Consider the following 21,400-nt stretch of genomic DNA (forward strand, 5'->3'; position numbering starts at 1 on the left):
AACAGTTAAGCCCTCTGTCTAGGCTTACCTATTTACTTCCCTGGCTTACCTTAATTGGCCAGTTGATCAGAGCCCAGAGTTTGACCCCTTATCTCATCCACTACCTTCTCTTCTCATGTGTGGATTTGGAGCATTTTAAAAGGCATTGTGTGTGTGTGTGTGTGTGTGTGTGTGTGTACATTCGTGTTTGTGTGACAGTGAACCTGTGGATTCAGAGGATACTTCAGTAATCCATTCTCTCCCGCTACCATTTTGATAATAGCAATGGCATGTGTTTTTCTTAGCTTGGGGAACACAGGAGTAAGACAGCCTCTGCTCTGGTGCTGAGGCTCTAACCCAAGATTCACAACCCAGGCTCTATGCTGAGCTTCACCTGCTGTCTCAGAGTCAAGGGCATGGTATATACATTATTTCTTTGGACCATAAGACAAGAACAATAGGAAGTAACATGTAGCCACCACTGTTGGCAGCATTACAATGTTTACTCTGATTTTTTTTCCTCTCCTAAAAATGTTTAGAAAATTATGTTCCAGGCTTGAAAGTAACTTCCGTTTTAAACATTTTCCTTTAAATTGGCAAGTCATTAATTAAAAAACAAAAATAAAACAAAACAGTAACCCTGTCTTAAGAGCACAGACTTTGGTCTCTGCTCAGAACCCCTGGCTTCCCTTTCTGCACTGTCCTGTTGCTAAGGAAAGAACTAAGCCTGCATAGCTTCAGCAGGGCCTTCAAGGTCATGGGGTCAGAGTTAAAATTAAAATGAATACACGTTCCAAATTCTTGTTTTTCTTCTTAATTAGTTTCTTCTTTCCCCAGTTTAGATTTATGCGAAGCAATATTTTCCTTTTGAAGCATGCTCAACTTGTTTTATTTTTTAATCGTAGCATAAATGTAATGGTGAGAAATGACATTTGATTCTGAGTTTTCTGGTGAGGAGAGTAGTGTAGTCTACTAGCGTGGCAAGTTGTGAAATTGCCTTTCCATGAGATAAGTGTTCAGAATCACACCCCAGCTTAAACTGTCCTGGAGAGAGGATGGCAGGAAGTGGAATGTGGGGCGTGGGAGGACTCTCTGTCTGGCAGGATCCAGCCGGAGGCCCCACCCTGAGCACACTGTCCTGTGGGCAAGGATGTCAGATCGACAACAAATTCATTTATTTTGAGAGATGAAGCAACTGCTGGGTATCACCAGTTACATGGTGTTGTTGTGTTACTGGGTGGTCCTGGTCAGGCTCCCTTAGAGTAAGACTGCTTCCTGGCTACACTGCAGACACGGGAAATGCACAGGTGCAGATGCACAGTGGGCCTACCAAATACCAAGTAGGCCTTACAGATTCAGGCCTGTGGTTTGGATGGAGACTGAGAATCTCTATAGGGGTCTAGTATGCAAACAGAAAATTACAATAGTGCTTTCATTTTATTAGGACATACACATATGCCTGTGTGTGTCATGTATGTTCCCAAAAACATCCTTGATTTTGTGTGTGTGTGTGTGTGTGTGTGTGTGTGTGAGAGAGAGAGAGAGAGAGAGATGGTAATGTGTTGTGTATTTTGCATGTATGTTCTTGAAAAGACCCTTGAGAAGTCTTTTGCCTCTGAATTATAGTTAAGACCCTGAGAAGATTGTCAATGCAAAATTGCTGATCAAAAGTATCTTGAGATAAATATGCCAACAGAGCAGTAACACTTTCATAACTGCCTTGGGTAATTACAGATTTTTTGTTTTGTTTTGTTTTGTTTCTCGAGACAGGGTTTCTCTGTGTAGTCCTGGCTGTCCCGGAAATCACTTTGTAGACCAGGCTGGCCTCGAACTCAGAAATCCACCTGCCTCTGCCTCCCAAGTGCTGGGATTAAAGGTGTGCGCCACCACCGCCCAGCTAAAAATTGTTTTTTTTGGTTTTTGGTTTTTTTTTTTTTTTCGAGACAGGGTTTCTCCGAATAGACCTGGCTGTCCTGGAACTCACTCTGTAGAACAGGCTGGCCTCAAACTCAGAAATCCATCCGCCTCTGCCTCCCGAGTGCTGGGATTAAAGGCATGTGTCACCACGCCCATCCTCAGATTTTATAAATGAATATTACCTAAAATTATCTTTCAAATCACATTTTCCCACCAAGGATAACATATTTTAAAGCTTTCTTTTACTGTGGTGTAATCCATGTCTGTTCTAGTGATATTCTGTGGGAATTGGGAGGTCAAATTAAAACTTCAGTTTGTAAAGAGGGAGAACTGGATTACAGTAATTCTCTCTTACCATGTCCTTAAAGGAACTTGGGCCTACATTTTGTCCATGTCTGTCAGTATGATGCCAAATGTTTATGTGCATGTTCAGAGAGACCTTGTCACTGGCTAAAAGGCTCAGGCACTGGGCATAGAAACAAGTAAATTTAGGGGACACTCCTGGGGAAGTTTCTTCATTAGTCACATATATTTTTAACACTAATAAAATAAATTGCAGTAGGATAGGAGTGTGGCTTGGTGATAGCTTTCTTGCCAAGCATATAAGGCCCTGGGTTTGATTCTCGTATAATAAGCAAAATAGAGAGGTTATAATATGTGCATGTACACACACACACACATACACGCCCACACATGTACACATATGCACACACATAAATGTATGTATCTACTCAACTAAGATGATATAGTAAGTGGCATTTAAGCTCCAGTTAGCAAGCTCTTCAGTTTCATTTGTCATTAGGCTTTTCTTGTACAATTTTGAGCACAGGTGTCTGTCACTTTATTGCTTTATGGTGCATGTTTGCTTGACATTTAGAAGTTCAATGGCATGTGATTCACACTTAAGAATGTGGAGAATTTACTGCAGAGATGGGCAGGTACTGGGACTGTGCCCTGGGTAAAGGAGGTGGGGTTCTTCTAGAACAGTGGTTCTCAACTTTCCTACGACCTTTAAATACAGTTCCTCATGTTGTGCTGACCTGCACCCATAAAATTATTTCATTGATACTTCATAACTGTACTTTTGCTACTATTATGAATGGTAATATAATATCTGATACGCAGCATGTCTGACAGATGACCCCTGTGAAAGGATCGTTTGATTACTCCCAAAGGGGTCACAGCCAATAGGTTGAGAATCGCTGTCATACATCTTTTCTTTGGTTCCTTTCCTGTGATCATCTCAAAGTAATAAAGTCCCGACTTGCAGAAAGGTGAAAACTTTGGGAATGTCTTTGCCCCTGTGGACCAGCCATCTTCTTGGCCTGCTGTGGTGTTTGTCTGTGGAGCACAGATCTTGTAGTGGGTAACTTATTACTGAACTGTCCCCATGGAACAGATTAATCAGGGTCTTCAGAGAGCCTCTAGTTCTAACGCCACAGGCTCTGGTCAGGTAAGGGAACACAGGAAACTGCTATAGGCTGAAGGCCAATTTCACGTTAGTGTGATTTAGATTCTCCAGGGAAGAATTTAAGTTGTGAAGAAGGTTTGGATAGACATCTTCTAACCTAGGCTTTACTTTTTAAAATTATTTGAAAGAGTTACAGGAAGTTGTAGAAATGGTACATAGAATTCTGGGTCCTGTACCCCAGCCTTCATTGATGGGTCTTTACAAAGTGCCTCTTGATCTGTTGTTTGTTATGTGTGAGATACTATGAAGACCAGCTGGAGGTAAAAATACAACTCATTGTTAAGGTGGCCCTGGTTGTGTCAGGGATAACGAATAAAATCAGGATATTACTCATATTTAAAATCATATTGTAGTCCAGGATAATATTCAGTTTGAGATGTTAAAAAGTAGTAATTCTTGTTGTCTTTATATATTGTCACCCTGAAAACCATAATTTTAGGTTTTAAATTTACAATTATTTTCAAGTAATGAGAGAATAAAACAAAAAAATAGGTGCGTAGGTGAACACCCCATAAAGCATGTCTGTTATTAACCCCGCCTGGTTCGTTCTGAGCTGCAGGACTAAAGATGGCCACTTTGTCGCCTTAGGTTCGGAAGCATGTGAACGATCTCTACGAGGATCTGAGGGACGGGCACAATTTGATCTCCCTCCTGGAGGTTCTGTCTGGAGACACCTTGGTAAGTGTGATGTTTCTTGATTTCTTTTGCCGAGCATATGATTCCATACACACGTGACCATGGCGCCTGCAGCACAGACGTTAGGCGTTTGCAGCACTTGCGCTTCAAACCACGAGTTCAGCCAGAAGAAAACAGTCAGTGCTGTTCAGTTGCTTCCGCATCCATCTTCCTGTGACATGAACGGGGACCTGAAGATGCTGCTTTCTCTATAGGCTCTATAATTAACATACCATTTTTCTTTCTGCTTCTTTTTATTTTTTGAACCTTTGGGTTGTTTTGTATTGACTTAAAGTCAGTCAGAGGTGCTGTATAACCACACATGGAAAGACTTGCGTATAGCAAGGGAGAAAGTATCCTTTTTGAGTGCTGGGCTAAGCCAGGCATCACCTCCCTTCGTGTGATGTGACCATTGCTCCCTTGCTCGGTGACCTCTTCTCCCTCACTGCATTCCGCTCATGCTCTTGTTTTCATTCCCGGTCTGTCTGTCGTCTGTCTGTCTCCTTGCTGTCCTGTCTTCTGTCTGTTATATTCATTAGCCAAGGGAGCGAGACTTTTTGAAGACCTTACGGTTGGTGAGTGCAACAGCAGCATGCGAGTGTGCGCAGCATGAGGAGGTGGAGGATGAGGACAAGGGGGTAGGTGTCACCCCCGTAACTCACTAACCTAGCAGGGCCGTGTGTGCAGGTGTGTGCAGTGCTAACCCGGCAGGCTGGTAACTCACGGGAGCTCTAGCGTAAAGACAGGGACCCAGGCCTGTGTGTGACGCGCACATTCACAAACTGGGCAGAGGAAATGTTTTCTCTTTAAATTTATCTTCAGAGCTGAAATGGCCAACATGTTCATACATTACTGTGCCCTGCTATTGTAGAGTTTTTTTATGCTCTGTATAAACATAGGGCCCTGATAACTAGAATACTAATTTTTATGCGCATCTGTTCCCTTCTGGAATTGACGTTTTTGAACATGACAACTTACTGTTCTTTTTGAGGGGAGGGAGGCATAGGTGCTCACAGTTTCCTTTAAATCAAACTTATTGGCATAGATGGCTGTTCTTTGTCTGTGGGGTGCAGAAGGGGACAAGACTTTGTCTTGTGTCCCATAGAATCCACAGGGCGGTCTGACTGACATTTAGCTGACACAGGTGAGGCGCCTTTGCAGAGACGTGAGCAACTCTGGTCGCCAGCATCCCACCACCCTGATTTCCGTGGGAGACGTGCTTCTATAAATCCAACTGGTGAATACCCAGCACCATCTCTCCCCTGATACCAAACGTCCCTTCCCTTCGTGGTGTGCCGTCTTTTTATCTCGACACCTCGGATGTCGACAGCTCGTGGGTGAGAGGGAGGGAATCAGTCTCTTACACCTTTTTTGTTCTTAGACTGTTTCATGGGGAAAATTCCAGCCCCTTTTCTTTTTTCCTCTGCTAATGTGGAAAATGGCAGTAGGGAAAATGACTGTGATTTGTCACTTTTCCTGGGACTAGGAAAACAGTCACATCTAGTGTAACACAGAAGTACATAGTCCATTCTGCCTGTGTCACATCCAGCTTCATGGAAAGACTGGATGCAGTGACGTACAGAGGAAACATAGCGAGTAGTGCGAGTTGCTTTTCCCCCTCCTCTGTCACTGCTAAACAAACCTCTGTCTTTCTCCTTAGTGTGTGTGTGTTTTTTTTAATGTACTAATTGCATGTTGTTTTACCATTTTCGTAAATCCATAAATACATTTAGAAAACTTGTCTTGCTAATAGTGTATACTATAAGAAGTAAAATAGAGAAGTATCTTTATGGATTCATAGCTAAGCACCAGTTGGCCAGGGTGGTTCTGTTAGCGAGCACTAGAGGTCTCTGAGCTCTGTGGCTTTCCTTCTGTTTACATGAAGCATCTGGAGTACAGCATATGTATAAAATAAATTTAGAAAATGCCCCTCATCCTTAAAATTCAGTCCCAGAGAAAAGAGAAGAGTTAAGAGCCTCTTAAAAAAGTTGCTGTGCCTACTTAACAAATAGTTTAAAAATATTAAGATGAGCAGAAAGTATCTTTAAATTCGCATGGTCAGTGGTGTTACAAACTGTAATTTTTCACACGTTCCATTTTCTCTCCTTAGCCCCGAGAGAAGGGTCGAATGCGCTTTCATAGGCTACAGAATGTACAGATTGCACTCGACTATTTGAAAAGACGCCAGGTATGAGATTTTTCAGACTCTAGGGTGAAGTGATTAAATAAGTTTGCCGAGGAATGAGTCACGGAATGTAAAGGGTTAACTGGGTCTGACTTGTGTCGATTATCCTGGGCCATTACTGAGGCAAATATTTAACAGTGTTTTCAAATGCCTGTTGCTAAGAAAAAGAAGTGGTGTGAGCTCAGAAAAATAGTGACTAATAGGGGCTAAGTCTCACTGGGGGGAGTTGGGATGAGGCTGCCTAAGCAGATAAACATTTGAATAGCAACAGTGTTTCAAGAATGTGGGCGTGCACCACAGCTCCCGGTAGGGCGGAGGCAACAGTTAACATTTTGCACTGGGTTTCTTAAAATATTTTCATAGTTCACACCCTCCTTCTAGAAATCATGCTAGCCAGCTTCTTACTCCTGGTATACCAGTCTGCTCTTTGTCATACGGCTCGGTCCGCTTTGTGCAGCTTTTGTGTTGTGTAATTCATAAAGGACAGGATTCATCCCTTGTGGTTCTAGAGGCTGAGAGTTGGAGATGAAGACTCTGGATCTGGCAAGGGCAGCCTGTGTTCTCACATGACAAGGGACAAGGATGGCAAAGTCTCTCTCTTCCTCCATCGTGCTCCCTAAAATAAGGAACAAAAGTGTCCAACATAATAACGTATAAATTTTGGTGTTCACTTCAGGTTCTCAGTTCTTTTGTAGAAGTGAGTGTTGGGGAATCATCGCACTTACTGAATGTCGGAGCTCAGCAGTTGATAAGCTGTGGTTCTGAGGATTGCACGAGTCTTTGATGCTTGCTCAGCTTCTAGCTGACTCACTCAGTGACTTAAGTACACACGATAGAAATACATACAATAGAAAACTTGTCAAACTTGGTTCATTTTCTGCTTGATTAGAAGAGTAAGATAAGTTCATTTCAAAAGAAGATTGTCCTGTCATTTTAAGGTCATAAATACTATTTATCCAGGCGCCATCATCATATTTTTGACAAGTGGTCACTTTTGGTACGTGCTCTAGGAGAGAGAGCCCCAGCAGTACCCAGTTTGGGTTTAGATGTGTTTGTCATCTAGAGTGTGGAAGGGAAGGCTGCAGCATCTGGTGACCTATGTGTTCTTTGCATAACTTAGCGGTTCCTTTGTAGGCGACAAGAACCCGTGCTGGTGTATAATAATCGCCGTTTCTGTCTCTCACCTACAAACAGGTGAAGTTGGTGAATATCAGAAATGATGACATAACAGATGGAAATCCTAAGCTGACCTTGGGGTTAATTTGGACAATAATTCTGCACTTTCAGGTGAGTTCACTTTGTCTTTGTTGCCGTCATTACGTCTCGCGGCTGGTTTTCAGGTGGTCCGTGAGCAGGGGTTTGACATCCTTTGAGTGATAATGGATTTCAGGGTAATTTCATAACTAAGTTATTCTGATAACTCTGTGAGGATGGCAACTTGTGTCCTGGTCTCTGTGAGCCTCTGTAGCTGCCTTTAAAGGCCTCCTGTGGTAATCTTAGAGTTGAGAGGCAGGGCTTTCTCTATCATAAATGCAGACGTGTTTCTTTTGTTCTTTGAGCAGAATTACTTGTTTTAGCCATTTAAAGAGTTTTATGACTCAAAATCCTTAAAGTAATTTTATCCTTATTGTAAATAAATTAAATTTCCTGTGCTAGGCACTAGATGGCAGTAGGTGTACTCTAAAGAGCCAGATTAGAACAGTGCCACCAACAGCTGTGCCTTATGCAGATCTGGGGACAGTGATTGTGTTTCAAAAGAAATCTGTAATTTGATTTATGGTGACCCCTCTTTGTAATTTGCTTTAATTTATTAACTGCTCATAGTCTCACAACATTTTTTAAGACCCTCAGTAGTAGTGGGGAAGTAAACAGCTTATCTTCAGAAAGGAAGTGAGGACTTAAAGTCAATCTTAAAAAAGGAGGCAGGGGGAGTAAAACCTATGAAAGTATTAATGGAAAAATAAAGGAGTTTGTTTGGGAACCGGATCTGAGCAACATGAAAAGGTCTAGAGAGGGTGGCTAGCGAGCCCCAGGCCTGATAGGCCGCTGGACAGTCCCAGCAGTCGGGAATTGGAGGGAGCCAGGTACGTGGAGGCATAGTCTTAAGCAGCCTGCCTATTGGACTGGTACTGAAGGTGTCCAGTCAACGGGGCTGCTGAAGTCCGGGCAAGCCAGTCACTAACTAACTTCAAGCCAAGACTCCACAGCAGTAAGGTTCCTCATTGCTAGAAGACCCTACCCAAGGAAGAATTAAGAGACCACAGCATTAAACCCAGGCATGGGGGGCTTGCTTGTGGGACCTAAGCAGCCATTTTACCAGAATTGTATGACATCCAAGTAGAAATGATCCAGACATTATATTCATGCAGACCGCCTCAGTTGTTTTCGGACTCGGTGGATTAGGTCCAGTGCTTTTTGAATTAGGGTTGAAACTACAAGGACCCCAGAGGGGAAAGTCCGAGACTCTCCCTGGAGGGAACCAGCTACTTCATCACAGGGTTGCTCAGACAGGTTGTGTCTGAAATTTAAGTGGAGATCACTAGGGGGCAGTTAAAGGACCTCAGCAGAGGGAAACAGAATTTTATTCTTCGAATTTTTTATTCTTTGTTTTGTTGGCCACTCTAGTAGGCTTGAGGGGGAAAGTGTGTTTAAACCAACAAACAAAGTGTGATGAACTAGTGAGATGGCCCAGCGAGTAAGGGTTCTTCTTGACAAATCTGAAGACTCGACTTTGGTATCTGGAGTACACATGGTAGAAAGAACTGACTTTAATAAGTGTTCCCTCCTCCAATAAATAAAATAATGATTTTAAAATTGATAATTCTATGTCAACGAGATGGAAGTGAGGCTGTCATAGTGTGTATGTGGGGGGAGGGCAAGACACAGAAATGCTTTCAGACAGGAGAGATATAGACCAGGTGGGGATAAAAATTTTATCTAAGAGGTGATATTTTGAAGAAAGAAAAAGAAAGAAAGAAAGAAAGAAAGAAAGAAAGAAAGAAAGAAAGAAAGAGAAAGGGAAAGGGAAAGGGAAAGGGAAAAGAAGAAACTAACTTGGCCACAGAGTATAGAAAGTGGAGAAGAGAGCTCAGGTTAAACTTGAAGAAATCATAGCGTGAGATCTGGGGTGGTGGAGAGGAAGACGTTCTACTGTCCGGATGAGTTAGAAGGGTTAGTGAACTGTCCTGTGTTCCATTCTGCTGCAGAGCAGCCCTGAGATGTCAGCGAATTAACAGCATAGAAGTGGCTGCTTCTCTGTCAGAGAGGTCCTCAGAGGATGCAGGAGCAGGTCTTGTTGTGGAGACAGAATAGGAATATACAGAGAGATGTGGAAGGCAACAGAAAAATGAATGGATGAAGCCTCAGAAGAAAAATGGGAGCATAGCGGGATGGTCAGCAATCTGAAATGCTGCCGGGGACAACGGTCCCCAGCTCCTTACTGTAGGAAGAAGGGAATAACAGATGGGGATGTCGGTAAATGGGGATTAGATGTAGAGCATATAGGCTCTACATTTGAGGAACGTTAACGGTAAGGGTTGTTTAAGAATGACCTGTTAAGTCAGCCACTGCTTGTGTTTCCACATCAGGGATTAGAGGCAGGAGGATTGACAGCTTGAATACGGTTGTTTGGGTAAAATGTAAATGAAATAAAGCCTTTCTTGGTGCTGTGCTGATCGTCGTCGTAGATTAGAACTCCTGGCTGTGCCCAGGAAGAAGAGTGGTGACCGACCTCACGCAGAGTGTCACAGCCTTTAGTTCCTCTACTCATTGTATGAATATAGCAAAGTTTGTCTCTTCTTACAGAAGTGGTAGGTTTTTAAAATACTGCTTTGAGCATCACAGATTGGATCTGTTTTTCAGTCTGACATTCAGAAGGTAGGAATTATACTCCTGGTGGTCTCATGTCATAAACCACTGTATTCGAGATCATGATGAGGTACAGTGTGCTGTCTGTTAAAGGATTCTTTAAAGTTAGCGTAACCAAGGGTGGTATATCCATCGGCGGAGGAAATACAATTCGAAGTGTCTGAAGCAAAGTTTAGGGTCTGTGCCAGGCCTGGCAGGGCATTGGAGAAGAAGACTGTAAAAGTACCAGTTACCAGGCAGATGCAAAGGCTGAGCCATTTCTGGAAGGGCACAGGGCGTGTGACTTAACCCTGGACAGTTGCTTGGTTTGGCAGGGCCGGAGGGAAGGGTGGAGGGTGTGCCAATCCCAGCCTGCTTCCCCTCCCTGGCAGCACACACAGAAGCCATTCCACATTCAAACGGTGTTCGTTGTCCTTGTACACATTGAAAACTTAAGAACAAACAAACCCAAGACTTTTTGCCCCCTAGCCTTCATCTAGAATATATCACTGGATAACGTTTAATTTTCTTTCTAAATGATTAAGAAAACCCTTACAATACAGATAGGTTACAGACGTCTTTAACATCAGTGTGTCGACTTGACCCTTGACTGGATAGCCCCTCCTCAGTAAAACACGTTGAGTTCTTTTTCTTATTGTGAAAGACTACCCCAGGAAAGGCAGTGACCGACTTTCCAGCTGACTTTGGCTTGTGTGACAGTATCTTCCCTGTCACACGGATTTCCTTTGCACTGTGTCTGTGACTCAAGGTTAGGAATACAAGCAGCTCAGAGTATTGAGTCCATACTGACTTCTTAATTTCCCACCTTGACCCTGCTAAAGCTGTTTAATATTTAACCCAAGTGCAATTACAGAGCATAAAGTTTAACTGCCCCAATGTATGTGTCAGAGTGTGCGCACACTTCCTTTAGCTAAGTGCTCCCCCTTTAAATCCCGTCACGTAGTTATTTGGTCATGTGGCAATCCTATCCTAGTGAGCAGATAATCAGAGATTTATGATTTGAACACTATCTCAAGCCATGTTAAAAGACCAGCTTTAGATATAATTAAAGGTATTTTTGGCTTTCAGTATTTATCTTCCCTTCATCCAATTGTTGAATCATACCTTTATGCTACTTTTTTCTGAGTTGGTCTTAACACTAGATTCTCATAAGCTTTTCATTTATTTGTGCATGGACCCTAAAAGTAGTTGACGTTTCCAGGGGAGGCTCCCTGAGCTTGAGTTTGAAAGGCACTTTGAGACTGAACTTGAAGGGCACTTTGCTAGCAAGTCTCTTGACTGTGTTTACTTTCTGTTTGCTTAGCTTCAGAGGTTAATGCAGCTGTTGATAGTGTGTGTGTGTGTGTGTGTGTGTGTGTGTGTGTGTGTGTGTGTGCACTTCAGAAGGCACAGTGTTAACTGGAGGGCCGTCGTCTCCGGAGTGAGCTTCAGGGTTTGCCGTGGAAGTTCACTGGGGTCTGATTTGACTGTGAGCAGTCATGTTTGTGTGAGAGGACTGGTGGCCAGGAATGAGCCACAGTGCCTAATAAGACACAGGACGGGCTGGCAGGGAGCCACAGCATTTCTTGCAAGAGGTTTTCTCATAAGCAACATGGCTTTGGGCTGAAGAGGATGGTCACACAGCCTGCTGGGAATTACAGGTCAGAGTGGAGTCTCGGGACTTGGTGGAGCGGGTCCCTGGAAGCCCCGGATTTTGAAATGAGTGAGTTCGTGGAGCCGTGAGTGCCCGTGAATCAAATGGGGAATGTCTGTGGCTGTGTGCGGGCTGAGAAAGAAGAGCCGTATTTCGATCCTGCCAAAAGTCCCTTGAGTCCTGAAAAATACTCTCCCGGAAGAAAGTATTTCAGAAGAAAGCCTGGCCAAAAAGTTGTAGATGACACCGAGCCGGTGGGGCAAAGCAGTGAAAGAGAAAGCAAGAAGGGTGTCAGTCAGCCTGCCTGGGGACAGCCAGCTGTGTCCTCCGGAGAACCGCTGAGGGAGGACCCTGCCGCAAGCCCCACTAAGGAAGATGCTGTGCAGCTGGGGAAGAGAGCGGCCACAGGGCACGGTGATCAGAAACCTCTGCCCAGCCCTGTGGATGGCCGCCCCCACCGAGTGACAGTTAACTCTGCTTGGGGGAGATACTCAGAAGTCCGAGTTAGCCTCCCGGACAAGACGATTTCAGAAGATAGCTCTCCATATTGCCCAGAGACGGAGAGACACTTGGGTGATGTCAACTCAAAACACAGAACATTCCTGAGAAAAGACGATGTTTCTCTTTCCCAAACGGCAGCCAGCTCAAGTCCCATTCTTTGTGTCACAGAGAAGTCCCTCAAAAACAGTACACTTGTGGGAAACCTCTCAAAAAGCTGTAACAGTGTCCCGGAACAGGACGACGATGAGAGAGGTCGCCCTTTCGGAGCTCACCATCATCAGCTCACAAAAAGGAGGTACCATTCCCTCTCTGCTGGCGTGTCCTGTGTCTCCAAGGATGCACCTGGGGACGATGGATGCCAGGTAAGCGGCACTGGAGTGACTGCTCCTCCTCCTCCTCACACCAGACTCTATAGTAGCAGCGTCTCAAAAATGCCATCTGCGTATTAGCCCATGTCAAAGGTAAAGGGTTTTCATATGTCAACACTGCGACTTTCTCTTGCCTGTGACCCATGTTTCTTACCCTTGCTTTAAATAGCACTTACATTCTATCGTTGCGGAACTTGGGAAAGCGCTGGCTTAGCAGGCCGCTTAGGCTTGATGTCTTTCATTCATGGCTCTTGATTTTTCTTTTGTAATAGTCTATAGAAACTTAGCTCTGTGATAGGTGAAAGTTAAATAAGAAAACAGTTGAATACCTCAGTGTAGATAGCAGAGAGGATTTTAATGTTCCCAACATATACCAAAAAAAAAAAAAAAGACAAACATTTGAGACTATAGATTGCCTAAAGTGCCCATTTGATTATTGCCAGTTATACATATACACACTGTGGTTCCCAAATAGGTTCAATCACCGTGCCAATAAAAATACAAAGTATTGTTTAAAAAGAAATATGTAGTGACCCTGTAGCACATAGTACAGTCCTCCACATTCTGACTTCTGTTCTATAGTCCAAGAGGCCAGATTCCAGCTCTCTTTATCAGTTGTCATGCAAGAACATTCACATAATTGCTTTCCATCTTCTGTGTGCTGAGGGCAGAGGCAAACATTAGCTTGCCCAAATACCATGACCCCTGTTTGACATCAGAAATTGTTGGGGCAGCATGTCATTGGGACTGGGATGTGACTCAGGCTGCCAGGAAGCTGGGCTCTTTTTCCCTGACATTGATATTTACCTTTGGACAAATTACTTATCTTTCAGATGTAATTGGATCAGTATAATTTACTTCCCTGGGAAGTGAATTACCTAAATGACTTCTCTGAGTTACTAAATCAGGGCTCCCCCCCCCCCCCCATTAAGCTTTCCCTAACTTTATCTTTTACCCAGAAAGGTCTGGGTGTAAATGGTATCCGTGATGCTCAGCTTCCTGGGCAGGTCCTTGTATCACCAGTGTGGGTCCCTGGGCAGATACCAAAGGAGATTTTACTAGGGTTCGTGTGCATAGTCATTGTTGACCTTGGTGACTGAATTCCTGTTTGTGTACACCACAGGCCTTGCCAGTGTTCTGCCTCATGAAGTTCTGTTTATGTTTTACACTGGTTGCATTTTAAAAGGAAAACAAGCCATGGAGGCATTCTCTGGGCAGGTCTGGCATAAAGGCCAGTGCATAAGAAAGCAAATAAGCTGCCCATGTTTATGAATGTCACTTACATTTATCTCCCTCATAATTTGCCATCAAGTAAGCTCTGTGTGGTGGTCGTTGTTTTTCTTCATGGGGATTCATTAAAACCTGTTTCTTTAGTGAGCCTTTTTTGTAATTCTCATATCAAGGGTTTTGTGATCTGTTCTACCAAATGAGTTTTTTGTTTTGTTAAGTTTCATTGGAAAATACATGTGAAAATATCACAAGGCTGTCAGTTGGGTTTGTTAAGTGACTGCTACAGTGGTGTGTGACTTAGCTGACAGCTGGATGTGCTAAGTGGCTGCACTATGCTGGTGTGTAGCTGACAGTTGGATCTCTTAGGTGACTGTGCTACAGTGGCGTGTAGCATCTCCTAGATCAAGGCAGAGAGAGGGAGCTACGATTTGGCCTAAGTTCCTTGGCATTTCGTCTCCTCTAGTCCCAATAAAGACTGTTTATCTTGGCATACAGAAAGAGTCAGCATCAACAGCGTGGCTGTTTGTCTGGGGTCATTCTTCTTGTATCCTTACAGGTGTTTTCTCATGTCAGCATAAATGTGTTTGATCAGAACTGTCTACCTAACTGTGTGACAGTGGACTCTGCTTTTCATGGATTTGATGTAGGTGACGGACCTCGCCCCTACAGTAGTATTTTCCCCCCTCAGAAATAGCTTGTGAGCTACACAGCCATTGTTCATCTACCTTGTTTTATCCTTCATATTTGTCTCACCCGATTCAGGCTTCCTCACTGTGTGCGCAGGGTTGGCCTTGAGGACTTTTGAGGACTTTGAAATAGAATAGGGAGCATCTCTTTGAGCTCCTCTTAACCTGGTCTGAACTGCCCTGGTCTTGTGACATCGATCATTCGCCGTGCAGATGACCAGCCTGTCTCTCCTTTAATCCCTTGTGATAATGTGCTGAGAGGCATTCCTGGCTCACAGCTCCCCTTTCGCACGTGCCCAATGAGCATCTCATACGCACACATGCGTATTGGGACAGGTGGCTGATTGTGCAAAGGGGCAATGGGTATTAAATTTGTGTGATGCTTTGAGATTGGAAAATGCTTTCAGACATGTTATGTCTTTAGATTACCGAAGCATTTGTATGAAATAGGCCAAATAGGTAGTCTGCATACAGATTGAAGAAAAGAAAACTCAAAAGATGAAATAGGTTCTAAGATAATATAGCATGATACAGTCTCTGACTTAATGGCATGATGTCTGTTACATTGTCAAAGCTGTTCTACCTGGGAGTGGTTGCTGATCTCCAAGCCAGCTGAGGCAGGGGCTTTGCTTAAGCTCAGAAATTCCAGGAAATTGTCCACTATGCCCAGTAGGGTGTGGACTGCTTGGCATAGAAGCAGTAAGCCACCCCAGTACAGAAATAGAGCTGATCAGAACTCATGTGCTTATTCGTAATGCGGTTGTGTCTGTGAATGGCCATGGCACCTTACCCTGGGCAGCACAGTGAGGCTACTTTAATTTAAAGCAAGTGTCCTGAGGGAAACCACTAGAAGAAATGAGAACAAGAGCTGATGCTCGGAGGATCATTGGTGAAGGATGGAGTGACTGACACAGGCAGCAAAGCTCAGGTGGTTCTTGTACACAGGCTGTCTCAGTGCCTGTGGTTAAAGGGACCACCTACTGTGCATACTCCTGTGTCCTGTATCCGGTGGCATGGTACCTGCTGTGCACACTAGTGTGTGTGTGTGTGTGTGTGTGTGTGTGTGTGTGTGTGTGTGTGTTGTGTATGTCCTATATCCCATGGCACAATACCTGCTGTGCACACTCATGCTTACCATACCCCTTGGCATGGGCTCTACCTTCACCCGCTAGCTTTTCTCACACATAGTTTTTGTTCAGTTTCACAAAACCCACTTCATCCCAGTCTTGTTAGGTGGATACAGTTGCCATTCCCTTGGTTTCTCTCCTTATAGACCATGGCTTCTCTAACCTAACCATGTGTGAGATTAATGTGGGTAGATTCTTGAAAATACAGATCCCTGTGTGTCATTCACAGTGGTTCCAATGTAGTAAACGAAGATAGAGCTCAACAGGAGATGAGCGTGGTTGCGACAGAGTGTACAGGTGTGTGCATGTCAGCGCACGCCTCTGTGTGTATCAGGTCTGAGTTCTTACAGTCGTCAGAAAGAAAGCAGTATAACTTAGCCATCATCACTTGTGTGATTTCCTGGTCTTTCAGACTCCATTGGAACAGACCATGGTCTTCTGTTAAGCATGTTCTTCTTTGGGTCCTACTATATGCTAGGCACTTCCCCACAAGATCATTTTTAGAAGATGCCTGTGAAGTGGCTCTAGGTGAGGCTCAGGAGGTTTAAACAGACTGCTCAACTCACTTCACGTTGACTTAAAGCTGTCTGAGCTGAGCTGTTGACCTGATACACGCTTCCTTTTCCTGCACACCTTTCCCAGTTTTACATTCCTGTAACTTCTTGTATGTAAATATACACTTCGCAATTTTCAGTGATTTCTTTCCCCTTCTTCCTTAGTCTGGCATTTACTGTGTATTGAATGTTGGATTAAGACAAGAAATTAAGTAAAGTAGGGTACCCTTTTCTTATCTTACAGCCCATTGTTTACAGCAGATGGCGGGGACCAGGCTGTAAACCTAAGTCCCTTAAAACTCAGGTTTCTGGACAGTGGTGGGGTTGAATTTTCTTCCCCAAAACCAGATGTACCAACTAATGAAAATAGTACTTCTGTGTGCTGAACCTCCAGTCTTCTTTGAGTCAAGGACTGAAAATGATCAGTGTGGCTCTTGTAGAGAAATTGGCGGTCTCTGCCAGTAAATGAAGAGAGGAGTTGTTTTATTACATCAACTTTTATATTTGAAGCTTAAAAAAATTTGGAGTCATCTTAAAATGTAAAAGGAACCCAATATACTGAAATATATTTATTCATTATTTTTTCTCTGTTTCAGCTAACAGAGTTCATACTGAGATTTAAGGACTGTTAGAAACTCAGAATGTGTTTTTTTCTGTCCTATGATAGCTTGAACTCTGTACATCCTGAAGCTAAAGATCATGGATTAGTAGAGTAATTTGTTCCTTTCTGAACCATTTTATCTCTTTTTAGTATGTGTGTGTTGATTTTTGACTGTTTGTAGTTATTTAATTAATGAAAATGTAATTACTTAGAAGTTGGATACCAGTCAGCTTTACAATGTCCTATATTTTAAAGTCTATGGAGGAGCTATAAAAGCCTGAGATTCTCTCTTTCTACCAAAGAAACGGGCGATTTTTGTGTTTGAATAAAAATGAGGGAATTTCCTGGAGTCTTCAATTTAGCGTTGGTATTTTATTTTTAGTAAGTTTTTTTTTTTTTTTTTTTTAATCTACAAGTTCAGCCTGATTTTTGCCAATGTTTAGATCACTTCTGTCTTTCTTTTAGCCATTTCTTTTATGTCGGTAGTTTGTAGGTTTGTAATCTTTACAGTTGTAAAATGTTTGAGCAACATTTTCACTTAAAATATTTTGTGGAACATGCTATCACATTTTTTTTTTTAAAGCAGCTTGGAAGCAGCCACTAAAAATGTGTTGATTATACTTCTTTCTGCCAAAATAATTAGATTGCTTTTGAAAGAATTGTCTTTAGAAGCAACATCTTAACTTGAAAATACGTGCTGTGTTGACCGCAATTCAGTGTGGAATTAGACTTTGCCTGACTGCAGTCGCAAATGGTGTGAATCAGAGTTTAAGCAGTGTTCCTCCGGATACAATGACCTCAGTTTACCCTGAGATGTCTACAGGACACTATTGTCTCCGCATTTTGTATGAAAGGAAACTGATGCCCAGCAATGTCACGGAGGAGGGAGGGTGGGACTGGGTAGTAGCTGCCACACCGTGGCCCAGAGTCCTCTGTGGACATACATATCTGAGTGAAAAACTTCTTGGTTTAGAAGGACACCCTGTGCTCATTCTTCTTCCCTAGCTATGGCTTTCATTCATTCTTAATGCAGTTTAAATTCTCACAAAGAATGTTTTATTCTAATAAAATATGCTAAGAAATCCAGTTTCTGCTTGACAGTATTTTTCCATCTAACCGGGTCTGAAGGTTTCTGTTACTGTCATGAAACATGATGACGCTGAACAACTTGGAGAAGAAAGGGCTCATTTGGCTCACACTTCTACAGCACAGTTCATCAGTTAGGGAAGTCAGAGCAGGGTCCTGGAAGCAGGGGCTGAAGCCACAGCCTGGGGGGGGGGGGGGGACTCTGCTTACTGGCTTACTTCTGCTGGGTCCAATAGGACCCAGGGCCTCCAGCCCAAGGGTTGTACATTCCAGTGAGATGGTCCCTCCCATATCAGTCCTCAGTCAAGAACGTACCCCCACAGCTGTACCCACAGGCCAGTAGGAAGCATCCCAACTCTCCTTTCCCAGATTGCTTGAGCCTGTATCAAGGTGACAGAAGACTAGCCAGCAAACTGTGTAAAGGGTTAAGGACTTTATGTCTGTGTAGGTGACCCTTTGACCAGGTGTCATTACCACGCCCACCATCTGTCTCAGATGTCGTGTCCCATATTACTAGAACAAAGTGGTTCATCGGTGGCAACACCTCTTGTGTGTGGTAGAATACAGAACACATTGGAGATCTTCAATCAGAAAACTTAAAGTTAGTTCTTACCATCCTCATCCCTAAAGTGGGTGTGACTCTCTGTCCCATTAAATGAGGTGACATAGAAATAGAGCGCATGCTGTGTGCATCGTGATCCTTTCATCATCATTTCCTGTGGATTCGGGGAAAGCCTTTAACCATCCTCTGAGGCACAAGGTTCTTAAAAGTTCTACCAAGACCTTCCCTTCTGTCCCGCCATCCCAGAGCATCCCACACAGCACAGCGAGGCTGCTGCAGCCTGTGCTCCTTGCCCCTCTCTTCAGCCATCCCAGATAAGTGTGCTGCTCTACAGATGCCAGAGCTAGCTTCAAGCTTCATCTATCCAGACAGGCATTCTCCTGGGGGAAGCCAGTTCTTGGAGTCACCTTTGGTTGTTTACCCCTTCGTAGGATGCACTTAAGGCATTGAGTCGCTAGGAGGTGAGAGAATACCAGAGGCAGATAGATCTGCAGGTCTGCAGGGAGGAGGGCTGCCAGCGAAGGAAAAATATCAGTGCATTTGAGATGGAATCTTTTACTGTGTTGTCCATGTTGGGCTTGACTTTCTGGATACTCAAGTAATCCTCCTGCCTCAGCCTCCCGAGTGATCACATATTACCATGTGCAGTTTACTGAGAGCTCTGTTTCTTTTTGTCTTTTTATGAGCCCTGTTGTCTCCTGTTTATGTGAGAGAGCCAGGCATGACAATGCCTCGGGAACCATGTGACGTTCTGGGTACTAGCCACCCTGTCCCCGTTGAAACTGACACTCCTCCAACTTGAGACTACAGTCGTGGAGGCAGAACAAGGGGATGACCTTACAGGATGATGCCCATAGCAGTGGCTACTGTCTCTGTTAATCCAGGAAAGTGATGTTAATTTAAGCAGTTGAGCAGTGGCTGCTGAAAATATATCTGTTAATACAGTTTTCTTAATTTGGAAGAGAAATTTCACTCCTACAAACCCTGAGCTGGAATCTAGGGAACCTGGATCCAAGCAAGAGGTTAGACCCTGGGCACCATGTCTTTCTTTCAGCTTGTTGGCTATTAAAGTGACAGGATTTCCCCAAGTGGCTTTGCTGTTTGTCAGTCTGAATTCTCTGATTTCTTAATCTTCTGATCTATAGCCTTACCTACAAGAAACAGCTTATATTGGCATTTCTAGTTTTTGTGCACATTAACTAATAATCAATTCGATGAAAGTTTAAAAGAACACATAATTATTTTTAAATACTGAAAATGTACACACAAGGTAGGATATATAAGTCCTCATCAAAATGCTTGCCTAACGTGAGCATGGCCTGAGCTCAGCCTCCCATACTGAAAACAAGTGAATAAAATGTGGATACATTTTCAGGGAGTATTGGCGCCAACCTTGGAATGGGCTCTGTGCATGCCATCATGATGACGATATCTGTAAAAATAGGACGTCCCTGCTTCCCAGTCGTCTGGTCCAGTTGACTTTGCTCAGAGGCCATTCCTGTTCCCTGCTGACTCTACACTGATAACGTTCCTCACTTCCCAGTAAATGGGCCATTAAGCAATCAACTGAGAATCCAATCAGGGAGCTAGCTGGGATACGGTAGTGGGTTTTCTTTCACCTCCAGATCATGTCCTATCAAGCTTGGGAGGGCTTTCTTGCTTTTTGTTCGTTTAGAAAAATAATCAGCTTCTCTCCTTGATACTGGTCATTCTCGAATAGCCTCCGCTTCTGCTCCCTTTGAGGCACTTACATGTGGTGGTCAGATTATCTGCTTTTACTGCAAAGCGACGTTGATCATCGTTCATTCCTGCAGTGGCAGGGTTTGCAGAGATTTACGTGACAGTATGCAGTCATTCTGACTTATGCCTGGTTCTTCCTTTCTCCCCATCCCCACACCTCCTTATTAAGTAGACATCTAACATCTGCCTGATGTGTCTGTATTAGGCAGAATATGAAGAGAACATTCTAAGGGTAGAAGTTACTTATAAACCTATATATCGAGAGAGCATATGATACATACAGCCAGATGTGTTCAATGTGATTTCATCAGCAAAGAATCAGGGGTGGGGGTGGTGGTGGTTCCTTGGTTCTGGAAATAGCAGCAGAGGCCAGCGGTGGTTGCAGAATAAAGAACAAGCCAGGCATAGGGGTGCACACCTTTAATCCCAGCATTTTGGAGGCAGAGACAGGAAGACCTCTGCAAGTTGGGGACCAGTCTGGCTTAGTGTAGTCTTCATTCTGCAGCCACTGCTACAGAAAACAAACAGAAAGAAACTAGAAGGAAAGAGAATAAACTGCACTGCTCATGCAAATAGGGCGGACCTCAGCGTAGATGGTTGTTGGCTAATCTGGAGGCAGGTCAGTAACTGGGTAACACTCTGAACCAGCTCCTGATGGGACTCTGGGAAGTGTTCGCATTTGGTGTGGAAATCCTGAAGACCGTTCTTTCTTAGAATCATAAATCAGAAGGGATACGTGTAGAGAGGTAGACGGCAGCTGCCACTGCCCACTCTGCTGTGCCCTGGATGGGTTTACTCCGTGAGGAACAAATAGCACTTCCTCATTCATTCTGTGAAATTTTGATCATCCTGTTCATCCACGTGTGAACGGCAGAAAGCACACAGTGGTTGGCGTGTTTCTATGTTGGCACGCTCAGTGGGTCAGAGCTCTCATGTGTGAGTGGAACTAGTTATATCGTGTGGACTTAAGGTAGAGCCTGTGATTAGCTTCTCAATTTTAACAGTTGAAACAGAAGAGGGACCAAAGCTCACAGAATTTGCCTAGTTGAAAAGTTAAATAACATTTCCTTGTGTTAAAGGCTGGTGTCACTAGTGAATAAAACGTCTTAAAAGCATACCAAAGACATGACAGTCCATACCCTCAGATTTCTGTAGGGAAAGTCCATTCTGGAAGATGGCGGAGGTTTTGCTAAGGCTAAAATTACTGGGAGCTCACCA

At 43.7% G+C, this 21,400-nt stretch overlaps 1 protein-coding gene across 11 annotated transcripts in view; it reads left to right on the top strand.

Annotated features, from left to right (window-relative positions):
- The first annotated feature begins 3,959 nt into the window (after positions 1-3,959).
- The window catches only part of Dst (dystonin), a 196,767-nt gene continuing 179,326 nt past the window's right edge, over positions 3,960-21,400 (top strand). For 8 of the 11 annotated variants that reach the window (XM_029539061.1, XM_029539063.1, XM_029539062.1 and 5 more), the window contains exon 1: positions 11,492-12,590. In XM_029539061.1, the coding sequence (XP_029394921.1) occupies positions 11,832-12,590 (759 nt within the window). In that variant the 5' untranslated portion in view covers positions 11,492-11,831. Of the gene's footprint in view, positions 4,046-4,581; positions 4,681-6,152; positions 6,231-7,421; positions 7,515-11,491; positions 12,591-21,400 lie in introns of those variants that run through there. The other 3 variants (XM_029539067.1, XM_029539066.1, XM_029539069.1) reach the window with 3 other exon arrangements.

Source organism: Mus pahari, chromosome 5 (genome assembly GCF_900095145.1).
Source record: "Mus pahari chromosome 5, PAHARI_EIJ_v1.1, whole genome shotgun sequence".
In the NCBI taxonomy this organism is placed as follows: Eukaryota; Metazoa; Chordata; class Mammalia; order Rodentia; family Muridae; genus Mus; species Mus pahari.